The sequence below is a fragment of the Aricia agestis genome, chromosome 11, assembly GCF_905147365.1.
Source record: "Aricia agestis chromosome 11, ilAriAges1.1, whole genome shotgun sequence".
NCBI classification, from domain to species: domain Eukaryota; kingdom Metazoa; phylum Arthropoda; class Insecta; order Lepidoptera; family Lycaenidae; genus Aricia; species Aricia agestis.
The window spans coordinates 49,435-63,260 of record NC_056416.1 but is presented as its reverse complement, the minus strand read 5'-3'; the positions used below and the strand labels follow the sequence as shown (position 1 = coordinate 63,260).

At 33.6% G+C, this 13,826-nt stretch overlaps 1 protein-coding gene across 1 annotated transcript; it reads right to left on the bottom strand.

Annotated features, from left to right (window-relative positions):
• Positions 1-265: 265 nt before the first annotated feature.
• LOC121731979 lies at positions 266-12,000 on the bottom strand. Its single transcript, XM_042121694.1, has 3 exons — positions 11,647-12,000; positions 2,542-2,742; positions 266-872 (listed from the first exon to the last, which is right to left on the bottom strand). Exons 1-3 carry the CDS (start codon positions 11,931-11,933, stop codon positions 302-304), a joined length of 1,059 nt encoding a protein of 352 aa, XP_041977628.1. The 5' UTR covers positions 11,934-12,000; the 3' UTR covers positions 266-301.
• Between the last annotated feature and the right edge of the window lie 1,826 nt (positions 12,001-13,826).

The following is a 13,826-nucleotide window of genomic DNA, read 5'->3' as shown; positions in this document are numbered from 1 at the left end:
TTGTGGTACGTCTGGCGTGCAGAAGAGCTTGCGGGCGACTAAGTGCACTGCTGCTATATAGATTACGTTGAATGTGACCAAGCATTGCGTTGCGTTGTTGAGTCTAGTACGTAGTACATACTATGTCAGTGGCTTATCGAACCCAAACGAAAACTACCGGAAGATATTATAGACACATACAACATGCATCATCATAATTAATAAGACACTAAATTGATCATAATATTCTTTATTAATGAGTAAATGAATAATAATAATTAATAATATGTAGATATTAAATTTTTTTTGTCTGCTTTTAAGTTCATTCTAATATAGACTTTACAATGCGAGGTTTTCTAATGCATATCTCCTCATTATGTAAAACAGCCAGAGTCTTAGGGCATTCAGTCACATTGTTAATTTCGTTTTCATGAGGAAGAATGTCCTTGAAATTATCATTTTCGATGTTATTTTCAGACATTTCTTCTGGTAATAAGACTTGTTGACGTTTCCTGCGAACTCTCTTTCTTTTACGGGTACCTCCTATGTTGCTACTGTTCTGACTTCTATTGGAGCAAACACTGAAACTGCTGTCTAGTAGGGCTAAAGCATTTATCTTCATTACTTCTAATTCATCTTGAACTTCATCTGTACTCAAATAATGTATGTTACTGTTATTTGAAATATCATTTTCTGCACTTTTCTCTAATTCCACCTTTGAAGGGTCCTTTTGTTCAAATGAATATTTTTTCTTCTTGGCACTGGCACCCGAGTCACACTTCTCAGTGGTTTTATATTCACTTTCAACATCAACAACATCTGCTGCTGCTGTACTATTACTGCTAGTCCAAATAGAATCAGTCTCATTTTGATACTGATTATCTCGTATAATTCTGTAAAAAAAAAACAAATTATTAATGCATTTACCATGGCAAGATAAAACAAGGCAGGGCTCACTCATATTTGTAATTTTTGATTCACCTTAGTTATATTGGGATATAGACCTAGAATAATAAACTATATTAACTTGTCAAAAAAGAGTAGACACCAAACACAAATTTTAAATGGCTTATAATTAACTGATCACCAGAAATAGTAACATTTCACCATTATAACATACAGACCACCATTTTAATGTAAAATGATAACCAAAGATTTAACATCTTAAAACCAAAAATAGTAAAAGATCGCCAAAATAAGTAAATGATCAACAAAATTAGTAAATGATCACCAACATTATACTATCATTTTAAAGTAAAATGATCACCAAAATTAGTAAATGATCACCAACATTATACTATATCTTATATCTATCTTTATCTTTGGTGATCATTTTACATTAAAATGCTAGTAAGCATTTTAATGTAAAATGATCACCAAAGATTTATTATCTCGATATCCAATTTATGCAAAATGACTCCAAATAAATCATTGTTACTTAAACCAAAAGTATTAAACGATCACCAACATTATACGTTAGTATTTTAATGTAGAATTATAACTAAATATATTTTTTATTTAGTAAATATCCTATTAAAGAGAAGAAGACATATAGACGGACAGACAGACATCGAAGTCTTAGTAAAAGAGTCCCGTTTGTACCCTTTGGGTACGGAACCCTAAAAGCGGGACTCTATTACTGAGACTTCTATGTCTGTCCGTCTGTCCGTCCGTCTGTCTATCTCTAGGGCCTAGGCTGTATTGTATTTCAAGAACCACTCCAGCTAGACTTCTTAAAAAATGTACAGATTGTGTATATCTGTTGCAAGTACTAAAACAAAATAAAATTATTATTTTGAGGGGGGCTCCCATACAAAAACACAATTTTAGGTCTAATTTTGTTTTATAACGGTACAGAACCCTCCATGTCCGACTCACACTTGGCCGACTACTTTGTTAATAATATGCTTGTTACATGTTTTGTCAATCGTAGTGATTTATTTGGACAAAAATATCGCGTTGATTTGCTCACAAGGATTTGGTGATCATTTACTATATTTGGTGATCATTTACTATATTTAGTGATCATTTACTATATTTGGTGATCATTTACTATATTTGGTGGTCATTTACTATATTTGTTGATCATTTACTTTATTTGGTGATCATTTACTTTATTTGGTGATCATTACTATATTTGGTGTTCGATTACAATTTGAAGTGTTGTCATGACTAAAATAGCTGGTAGTATTGCAATTTTAGACTATATTTTTTTGGTGTTAATTATCTTTTTTTGGTAAACAAGTTTAGGGTATCAGTGCATTTTTTGGTGGTCATTATATTTGTTCCCATTTTAAATTACATAAAATATTGAAAAACTTGATTAAACCAAATATAAAATGTGCCAGAATTATAATAATATTTGAAATGTAATAAGTACAAATAATTTTGGTAGAGGGCCACAAGTCACAACACAAACACTATAATGTTTGTGGCCCGCATGAAAGAAAGGTTGAGTAACACTGACCTAGACAGTACAAAAGTTTGAGCAAAATATTTTTCTCTTGTTAAAAATGTTTTAGTTGATACATTTTTAGGACTCGTAATAATACATTTTAGTACCTTTGTCCCAATTCAAGTTCCTGTAAAGTGTCTTTTTGTCCAAGTGTTATGGTAGTGGAGTATATTTGGTTTTTATTTACAGCAGAATCATTCTCATCAAATGAAATACTATCATTTTCAACATTACTACCATTATTAGTCACAGCATGAACACATTTCATTTTATTTTTAAGTTCATTGGCTACTTCATTTGGTACGACTCTGTAAAAAATAAGGAAAAACCAATTAGTTAAACCTAAAGTTAAAAAAACTACAGAAACCAGAACTTTTTAGTTATATTATACAGAGTGCAATTAAACCATCCTGCCAAATTTTTTCCAAGGCTTAGGTATCATTAGGAGAACCCATTTAACCAAAAAAAATGGGTGTTATTTTTTTTTCAATGACATATTTTATCCCATTTAAAATAGGTGCAGAACGGTCACTCTCGGCGCGGGGTAATGATCGGGGGTGACGCGGCGGCACGTCACGCGCGGGTGACGCGTCGTGTCCATTAATTGTAGTGTTTTTTAGGATAACTTTCGGAAGCTATTTCTCAACATTTTAGTACTGAGTGATTACTTGATAAAAGTGATTATATAAGAAAAAGTGATTTTAAAAAGGATCAATTTATCAAAATTTGGCAGGAAGGTTTAATTCCACCCTGTATAAGCTACTACTATCTCTCTTATTGTTATTTAAAAAAAAATGTGTTTTGAGGAGGTTCATGATTGGTTAAGATTCACAAGTCCATCAACTGTTAAATTAACGTTATTGTATTATTTTTAAGCATATAATATAGGTAATCGAATTATTAGATGCAAACATATTTAAAAAAATGTGTAAAACGAAAGAAAGAACAATAAACACAAATAAAACACAATATTACGTGCACTTTTTCCACTATATTCATTAATTAAGTACTACAAATTTAACTTTAATACGGACCGGTTTCGATATAAATCATCATCAGTTATAGCCCTAGCACGGCCACCAGAAGAAATGCGAAAGTATGGACAAACTGTGGAGCTATAAACTTAAGGCAGCGTTCCGATCTTTTTTCGTTCCCAAAAATTCAATTAAAATGGCACTTTATGACAGACTATCGTCCTAAAAATTCCAATTATAACCTACTCTATGACATATACTATAGTCTGTCATAAAGTGGCATTTTAATTAAATTTTTGTCGGTCGCGATTGGCCGCGGTAAAGATCGGAACGGCACCTTTAGTTTATGTCCACAGTTTGTCTATACTTTTGCATTTCTACTGGTGACCGTGCTAGTGCTACAGGTGTAACCACTTAACGTCGGTAGTTTTAAATAATTAAGAAAGAACAATAGGTATAAATATAGCCGTTATGCTTGCCAAATCCTCTGTGTATATTATAGTGAAGTTTTCAGAGGATAACAATAAACTATTGATTGATGGTTGAACTTATCAATAAATTAAAAATGCAGTATATTAGCAAATCTTATGCCTGAACGACTTTTTAAATTTATTGATAAATCCATCAATCATTCAATAAAATAGTTTATTGTCTACCCCTGAAAACTTGACTGAATAGTGAATACACATAAAGGTTTTTTATCAAGCGCAATGACAATATACAATTTTTTAAGAAGAAGAAAGTAACCTGTTTTTTTATTCAATTACCAACTTTGGATAGCATAATAATATATTTTAATACTTAATATGGTAAATATTCCGTATCGCGCCACCAGCGATTTTGAGGCCGTTTTTTTTTACAGTCGCGTTATAATCAGCTGTAAACATCAGAACTAGTATTGTTATGATGGCGCATGACTATTTCTGGCAAAAGAAAGTCGACGGAGCTCCGCTACGCGGGGCTCCTATTTCTGGGTGTTGTGGTCTACGTTCCAACCTAACCTACTTTTAGACTTTCTGGATTGTGTATGATTTTGTTTTGGCGGGGGGGCTGAGCGCCCCGAGCCCCCTTTATGGGGGCCTACGCCCCCCCGTCCCACCGCTTCGGTATCCGTGACTGAATAAAAAGGGGTGGTCAAAGGGACGGGGGGGGGGGGGAAGGGGGGGGGGGGGGGGGCAGCCCCCTAAGCAAAGCCCGCCAAAACAAAAACTAACACAATCCAGAAAGTCCAAAGGTAGGTTAGGTTAGGTTGGAACGTAGACCACAACAACCAGAAATAGGAGCCCCGCCTAGCGGGACTCCGTCGACATACTTTGAAAATATTTTTTTTAGCCAGAAATAGTCATGCGCCATCATAACAATACTAGTTCTGATGTTTACAGATTGATAAATTTATTGAATAAAGGGAAACAAATTTTTTGAGCAGTTACCTATTTAAATATTTGAGATGTTATTATGATCAGTTCAAAAAAATATTGAGCGGTTATTTAATTTTATGGCGGTTGATTTAATTATTGCGACTGTAAAACACACACACAGTAATAAAAAAATAATTGAGCAGTCCAATAACTGAATCGTTATCAGCTGTACGTCGTTGAGTTAATACGTACGCCATTATTTATTTTCTACCCTCAAAATTTCAAAAATGCCAAATGTTATAGTTGTGATAAAACTTTGAATAAAAAATCCACGATTTTAGAATGTAGCTATTGTCAGAAGATAGTACAAGCTACTTCAATTTGTACTGAGTGCTAAACAACTTACGGCACTCAAAGCCACTGGAATGGACCTGCCTGAGTGTGATACAAATTCGTCGCGCAGAAAGTCTTTCGTTACACTGGCCGATCGCGAGGAAGAGGACGAAGGAAAAGATTTTGAAGATGGTAATGACATGAAGCAGGTACTACCGGATATAAGGAAAGAAGTGATGTCCATTGTAACTCAAGAAATTATATCCATTGCAACTGCTATAAATTACTGTAGTGAGAAGGTGGATGACTTTTTTGTCACACTCGACGCCCTTACTAATAAAATTAAGGACATGGAGAAAAAGGTTATTCTAGAAAACCTAAACAAGTCTTAAATTCTTAGAACCGATTACCTGGAGCAACGTAACATGGATTTGGAGCAGCAACTACTCAGTAATTGTATTGAGGTAATCCTGACTCAAAGGAGATAAAGTCGTAGAATGCCTGCTAACTAAGCTAGGTGGGCTAGGCTCGACCAAATAATGTAATAGAGTTGTATAATTGTACTGATTATAGCAATTTCAAAAAATATTTGCCAAAAAATCAAATCAAAACATGCATGCATGTAAACATCAGGTCACTAATTAAAAACTTTTCTCAGATTGAGCAACTAGCAATTTATAATAATTCATCTATTGATATATTGGTTTTAACAGAAGTAAATATATCTGAAAAAATTAAGTCTTTGTATAATATTCATGGCTATACAATGCACTCAGAGCTTAGGGTAGGAAGGCGAGGAGGTGGAATTATAATATATGTAAAAAATAAAATATAGAGGTTTACTCGCCATAAAAATACAACAGCGCACTGTGAATGTCTTATGGGCACAATCACAAACACAAACTACACCATTACACTATGTGCTGTATACAGACCACCAACTGCGATAAATACCATAAAGAAATAGAGATTTTTTTATGTAGGCATAGCACAGACTTAATTTTTATAGGGGACATAAACATTAATACTAAGATTGAAAATCCTGTTAAAATCATACTTAAACATAATGAGCGGGCTTGGTCTTTCATGTGGGATCATGGATTATACGGATAGAAAATATTAATGGATATACAACTAAAAGTTGCATTGATTATATCTTTGTGAGATCTCGCATGAAATATGTTTACACGGCCGCGCTATGCAGCGTACTGGCCGACAATAGAATAACTGTAGCGACAATAATAAGCGGCGGACTCATAAGTCATACACAGGGTGATCTATCATATATGACTCGCATAGATAACAAAAATATTTGATTGCTTAAATAACGTTAATTGGGATTACACAAATAGCATGGACTGTCCTAATGAAATATATGATTTTATCAGTAAAAATTTTAATAGTGCCTACGCTCAATCTAAGTACATACAGAAAGTTTCTAACTCAAATCGAAACAATAATAAGTGGATGAATACAAATATTTAAATACTAATTTAAAAAAAGGGATCAATTGTATTCGAATTGGATAAAAGATATGGGAAATAAAGAATTAAGATTAGAATACATATAACAATATAAGAAATAAAACTAATAAAATAATTAATAAACCCAAAAATTGCTTTATAAAATCTGAAATAATTAAATATAAAAATAACGGGAGAAAGTTATGGCAAATTAGTAACAACAATTTTGCTTACCAATTTCAATCAAATGTAATACTAATTTAAAAAAAGGGATCAATTGTATTCGAATTGGATAAAAGATATGGGAAATAAAGAATTAAGATTAGAATACATATAACAATATAAGAAATAATTAATAAAACCAAAAATTGCTTTTTAAAATCTGAAATAATTAAATATAAAAATAACGGGAGAAAGTTATGGAAAATTAGTAACAACAATTTTGCTTACCAATTTCAATCAAATGTTAAAGCCTTAATACCGAACTGTACACAAAAGCTTCTTGATGAAGAGGATTATACTACGAAAGTTGATAGATCAATGTATTTTCCAAAAGCAATGAATAGGGATGTATACAATATAATTAAGAAAATGAATCCCTATAAATCTCTAGGGGTTGATAATATACGTGCCGCGGATATTATAAGTTTATCAGATCGAATAGTGGACTCGATTGAAAGATTTATTAACACTAGTATTAACACAGGACGTTACCCGAACGCATTAAAAACTAGGATTATCCGTCCTAGAAGTACCTAAGATTACGCTCAATATAGGCCGATTACCATCTTGCCCGTATTAGACAAGATAGTGAAAAAGTTTATTTGCGATAAAATACAACAATTCTATACTAAAAATGTCATTTTATGCACTGAGCTTCGGGTTTCAACCAAATAAAAGTATAACATTGTTACTATCTCACTTCACCGATGAAATTAACACCTGTTTAAATAAAAGACATGTAATATTAATTTTTATAGATTATAGTAAAGCCTTCGATAACTTGCGTCACGATTTGCTAATTAAGAGATTAGAGAGTAGAGGTAAAATCTTAGAGTGGTGTAAAAACTACCTCGATGATAGAAGCTATCAAGTACTAATTGACAGTATATTTAGTGATATTAGTCGCTTTGAAGAATCATGATATGAATCATAATATGATTAATTTTTCTAAAATCGCAAAATGCTACTCTGCTTGCAATTCATTTCTGTATTTTTGTACTGATTTGACATTTGTCAGTTTGACAGTTTTGACAATTCATTTGCTAAATTGATTGAGAGGAATTGCTAAATGTGACCATTTTAGCCCCGCAGTTGAGGATGGAACCGCCCAGGGTTCAGTAATAGGACCTAAACACTACCTAGCTTACGTAAATGACCTGAAAAATGTCGTAAAACACTGCAAGCTATTTCAGTTTGCTGACGATACATGTCTTGTTGCGTCAGACGATGACATAACTTTTTAAAAAAAGATTTCTCAGCAATCTGTAAATGGTCTCACGATTCAGGCCTAGTACTGCATCCTAATAAAAATGAAGAAATTATTGAGGCTACAGCACACTATCATAAATGTTTCCATACACCCAACTCACTCTGTACTGAAGACTGCATTAAAATAAATCTAGTCACGGAACACACCTATTTAGGCCTCGTTATTGACCACAAATTTAATTGGTAAAACCACATAAACAAAGTTTGTGATAAATTAAGAATTATACTTTCTAAATGTTATATAATACAACATTTTGTACCGCGTAATATATTATTAGTAGTGACCGACCGAACCCTCGGTTTCGGTTTCGGCCAGTTTCGGCCAAAAAATCTAGTTTCGGCCTTAGTTTCGGTTTCGGCCAATATATAGCCGAAACCGAAACCGAAACTCATGCATCGTTCGGTAAACTTCGCAGTTAACTCTAGCTTGCTTGCCAGCGAGGCCCTGGCTCAGTTCGCCACCATCTATTTAATCATGTTTTGAGATTATGTATTCCAGATTAGTCCCAAATCAAAAATTAGCACTTCGTTTTATTTTCATTAAATTGTCTTAACTTATTTTTATCGAAATCATATTATTGAATTTTATTTCTACGATAAAAGCAGGCTTATTTAATATATATAACTGTTTGCAAATTACGTGCTATTTTAACAATGTTTCCCAAACAAACGATTTAGTAAATGCTATGATAAATTTTTTATATTGTGTGTGAACTTTATTTAGTGAAGAATTTTGTTTGACTGTGAGATTAAAAGATATCTTAGGATATATTTTGTGAGATTTATCTTGTAAATCATCTCGCCTCACTCTTTTTTTTGGACACGCAATCTCTTAGGACTTAGACCGTTCCTACCCTGCTAGAATCTTATCTAGCCCACTTCCCCGTAAGCTTCACTCTTGCGGCCCTCAGTATATTTTTCAGGTTTAGTGGCAAAACGCCTTCTGGAGAAAAAAAAATGTGACGTCAACTGCAAGTTTGCTTAGTCATACTAGTAATCTACAAATATATACTAGTAATCTGTGTTAGTCATTTCATTTTGAACTTCGACCGCGGTCGTGTCCATGTCTCCCATAAAAATAATATACTGCAATTACTGATTTTGTTTTCAGTAGTACGTCGTTCAGTAGTATGTCTAAGGGAGGATTTCACCAATCGCACAACTTCGTTTTCTAAAACTTAGTTCTCATTAAACGCGTTCCTACGGGGATCAATAAAAAAGCAAGAAACGATATATAAACTACCCAAACGCATCATTTTTTTCGTCTATGATTTTCGATTCACCATGACACTACACTGGCAGGACTTTAACGGCTTTAATGAAGTTTAACCGTGCAACATTGGATGTTATGAAGATAAAACTCGGATTTGTTGTGAACTTTATGTTAGTGAAATGCAATTTGGTGCTATAAACGCGTTTATACGTGTAGAGATAATTTAGTGTATACTAAGCGCGTTTTATTTCTTAAGTGGATCGCACCTAAATAAAATGACTTCAAATAACTTCTACTCTTGTTTCTAAGGGTAATTAAATTAATTATTTCGTATTTAAAATAACTTCAATGCCCAATGGTATGAGATGTATAACATAAAATAAAATTTAGATATACTTACCTATTTAAAGTGCTGTTTGAATGTTCGGTTAGTAAAATTTACTTATTTATAATTCAAACTGCACTTTAAATATATCTAAATTTTATTCAATGTTATACATCAAATTGACAGGCAATTGAAGTTATTTTAAATACGAAATAATTAATTTAAAACCACCGGAAAACTGGTTGTTTACAATCCATCACTTAGTCATATTACAATCTCGCGGTTTTTACAATCTTACGGTGACATATACATATATGACACCGTAAGATTGACATTCAGTACAGGCTTTTAAAATTGATTGTAGCCCCTAAAATAAAAAATCTATACTCGCACAACCTTTTAGGTCTGTTTAAATATTGTGGTGTCCTGCCCATACATACTAAAGTCGAATATGTAGTGATTGGATTGGTGAGTAGCAGCCGGCGCCGTCTTACTTTCGCTTTATAACGGCACGGAACCCTCCATGGGCGAGTTCGACTCGCACTTGGCCGATTTTATTTTATTTTACCACCTCATTGTTTAAAGAAGTGCCCACACACAAAACCGCTCATTCATTAATTTTTACCGCCCATTTAATTATTTTACTGTTCAATATTGTTTTCAATGATCCATTTCATTATTTTTTACTACTCTTTTTTGTTTACTTTACTGCTTAGTTTTTACTGCTAAACTAGTTATTAAACATGCCATTTATAATTTTTAACTTACCAAAACTGCTATTTACAACAGCTGCCCCTTTAAATCAGTGCCTTGAATAAACACAATATAGTACCTAAGTAATTGTTAAACATGATTAGTTATATTTTGTCATTGTGCAAAATGCAGAAAGGGGTTCAAGATTTTTCAGATGGGGTCGAAAGAAAGTGTGTAGCTATATCCTTTTGTACATTTGTATCATGTCACTAAAACTTGGTTTTGAAGTAGGTTTTGAGAAAAGAATAATGCGATTTAGTAGTTACTGCTGATGAATATTGGTAAAATTGGTCAATATAAACTTTAAATACTATGCGCTGATATAAGATTGGATCAAAATCTGATATATTAATAGAATTATTGAGTTTACTTTGCTATACCTGATGTAGATATTATAGGCAATGTGTTTTTGAGACTATACCATGTGATAAATGTAACTGATGGGTTGGTAATATATAGGTCTACCAGAAATTGATGGCAAAAAGTGAGAAATTAAATTGACTGTAGCAATACCGGGGTAATTAGAATAAAACATTTTGATCCTTTTTTTTCCTTATAGCGGCTTATTCTGTGTGTGAAAATATAAAAATTTATCCAATGATCAAGGATATTTTTGAAAATCTGCCGTCAAAATTTGCCATCAGATTCTGGTAGACCTATAATATATAGGAATCAGTTGTATATCAATATAGGGGTTCGATTAAAGGTCATATCACACATATCGACTCGGAAAGGGATCGGCACCGTATCGCCTCGAGCCGTTACCCGTCGAAACGCCCTACTGCAACGCACACTAAACGGAATCGTAACGTAATCTCCTCGCATCGGAACAGGCTCCAAACCGGGATGCGAAACGTGGTCAACTAGCTTACGTCTCGTTGTACCCGTGCTTACGTCTTTTCGTACTCAACCTTACGTTTCTTCGTCCACCCTTACCCCTTTCCCCTTCCCCTAGCCGTAAGCGAGGCGTCGCCTAGCCGTAGCCGAGTTGACGTATAGGCGCTACTGATACGCTTTGGTTACGTGCATACGTTTGGTTGACGGCTAGGCGAAAGGCGATAGTACGGTGGTCGGTGACGATCCCTTTTCAAGTTGATATCAATGTGTGCTGTGACCCTTAAACTGTTGACATAGCAGTTCATTAAGCTTAGGCTGTTTTGTATACAAAAAACACATTTGACAACTTGACGCTCCGCTTCGCAGTCGCCTGGTCGCGTAGGTTTGGCCTAAGCTTAATTCCTGATTCTTGAATAAAACATAACATTAAGCTTTTGCTTATCATACTAAAAATGAACAACTCACTCAACTATATCATCAGCATTCAGCAAACCTAACCGTTCCGATGGTGGTAGCAAATGTCCACGAGATGTAAGAACGAATTCTCCGTTAACATTGAATAGTTTTTTTATCTTCTTTTCTAACCATTTTACTGTCTTCTTTCTAGATATAAGAACATAACAAAGCGCTCTCATATCATTGAAATATCTTTTCAGACATACACTGATGCGGTAGGTTGATTTGGAGATTATATTTTCTGTTTCACGATTAATGGAATCTTTGAAAACACCCCGATATGCCGGCATCGGCATGGTTATTTAAAATATAGTTTTTGTCTGCAAAATGTGTTAGGGCCACTTATCAACTAGGAAAATATTAGAAAATTGTAGAATTATTAAATAATAGAAATTGAGCTAAAGTAGTAGGTAAGTAATATTATTATCTTCTTCTTATTCTTTACAGCACACTTTGACAGCACAGTGCATAAAAAAATCATTGGCGTACTGAACTGACCACAGATTACTAGTATATATGGATAATGGAACTGACTCATTGAGGTACTAACTAACTGACTATTGTCTGTTGTTGTATGGCATCCATTACACGCTCATGCAAGCGACAGTCAATTCCATCAATGGAGAATGTTACTAGGTATGCCAAATTGCTTGAATTTTTGTCACAGTAAAGCCTGTATGTATACAAATACACTAGTTTTTGTTGCAGTCAAAAATACCTAGTAGTTTTGATTTTATAGGCATTCAAAGTTTCGAAAAATATTGATTCCCGCTAACAGTCCCGTGACCGCTTGTGACGTCATATCACAATTCCACCGCGCGGGCGGCGAGCCCCATTCAATAAACGTGATTTTTTGCTCTATCTCAAGAACGGCAACAGGTAGGCACTTGAAATTTTCACCAAGGTCCTAATTATATGTGTACTTCAATAATTCATAATAATCCATACTAATATTATAAATGCGAAAGTATCTCTGTCTGTCTGTCTCGCTTTCACGCCAAAACTACTGAACCGATTGCAATGAAATTTTGTACACAGTTATTCTAGAGTCTGAGAAAGGACATAGGCTACATTTTGATGTGGGAAAATATCTTATTTCCATGAAAATATCGATGAAAATGAATTCGCATTGCGCGTGGCAAGCGCTCATCCCGGGGGTCCTGGGTTCGAGTCCCGCAGGCGGAACAAAAAGTTTTCAATGTTCCTGGGTCTTGAATGTGTATTAAAATAAAATTTCAAAAATCTTAAATATATTTTATGTATAATATTATAAAAAATCCAGAAATATATCGATGCAATGAACATTTTAGTTCTAATACGATTCAACAGATGGCCTTTTATTTTTTACTTTATTGTAACATAGAACTACTCATACTTATTAGTTAGTATGTTTTTGTTTATAGTTTTTAATACGTTAGAATATTATGTTTAATAATATTATCACTTGGTATAATAATAATCAATCTATCTTATCTTATAGAACTTCTACTGCATTTCTAATCCATACTATCCATACTAATATTATAAATGCGAAAGTATCTCTGTCTGTCTGTCTCGCTTTCACGCCAAAACTACTGAACCGATTGCAATGAAATTTTGTACACAGTTATTCTAGAGTCTGAGAAAGGACATAGGCTACATTTTGATGTGGGAAAATATCTTATTTCCATGAAAATATCGATGAAAATGAATTCGCATTGCGCGTGGCAAGCGCTCATCCCGGGGGTCCTGGGTTCGAGTCCCGCAGGCGGAACAAAAAGTTTTCAATGTTCCTGGGTGTTGAATGTGTATTAAAATAAAATTTCAAAAATCTTAAATATATTTTATGTATAATATTATAAAAAATCCAGAAATATATCGATGCAATGAACATTTTAGTTCTAATACGATTAAACAGATGGCGTTTTATTTTTTACTTTATTGTAACATAGAACTAATCATACTTATTAGTTAGTATGTTTTTGTTTATAGTTTTTAATACGTTAGAATATTATGTTTAACTAGCTGTTGCCCGCGACTTCGTCCGCGTGGACTTCAGTTTATAGCGCGCGATGTCAACAAAATTGGTATCAAAAGCTTTTATAAAAAAACCCTGGTACCCCTTAAATCAATAGAGCTGTGCAGTGTGCACACAATAAGTATTACATTTTTTTATATTAAATTTTATATTTTATGCCAAATTTTAAAGC

What these genes read in the sequence shown, in the direction of transcription:
- LOC121731979 (XM_042121694.1), bottom strand. Translation starts at nt 11,933, where the DNA reads ATGCCGATGCCGGCATATCGGGGTGTTTTCAAAGATTCCATTAATCGT. An exon ending in AATGCTGATGATATAGTTGA is followed by an intron (nt 2,743 to 11,646) that starts GTGAGTTGTTCA and finishes TATTTTTTACAG; the next exon opens with AGTCGTACCAAATGAAGTAG. An exon ending in GAACTTGAATTGGGACAAAG is followed by an intron (nt 873 to 2,541) that starts GTACTAAAATGT and finishes TTTTTTTTACAG; the next exon opens with AATTATACGAGATAATCAGT.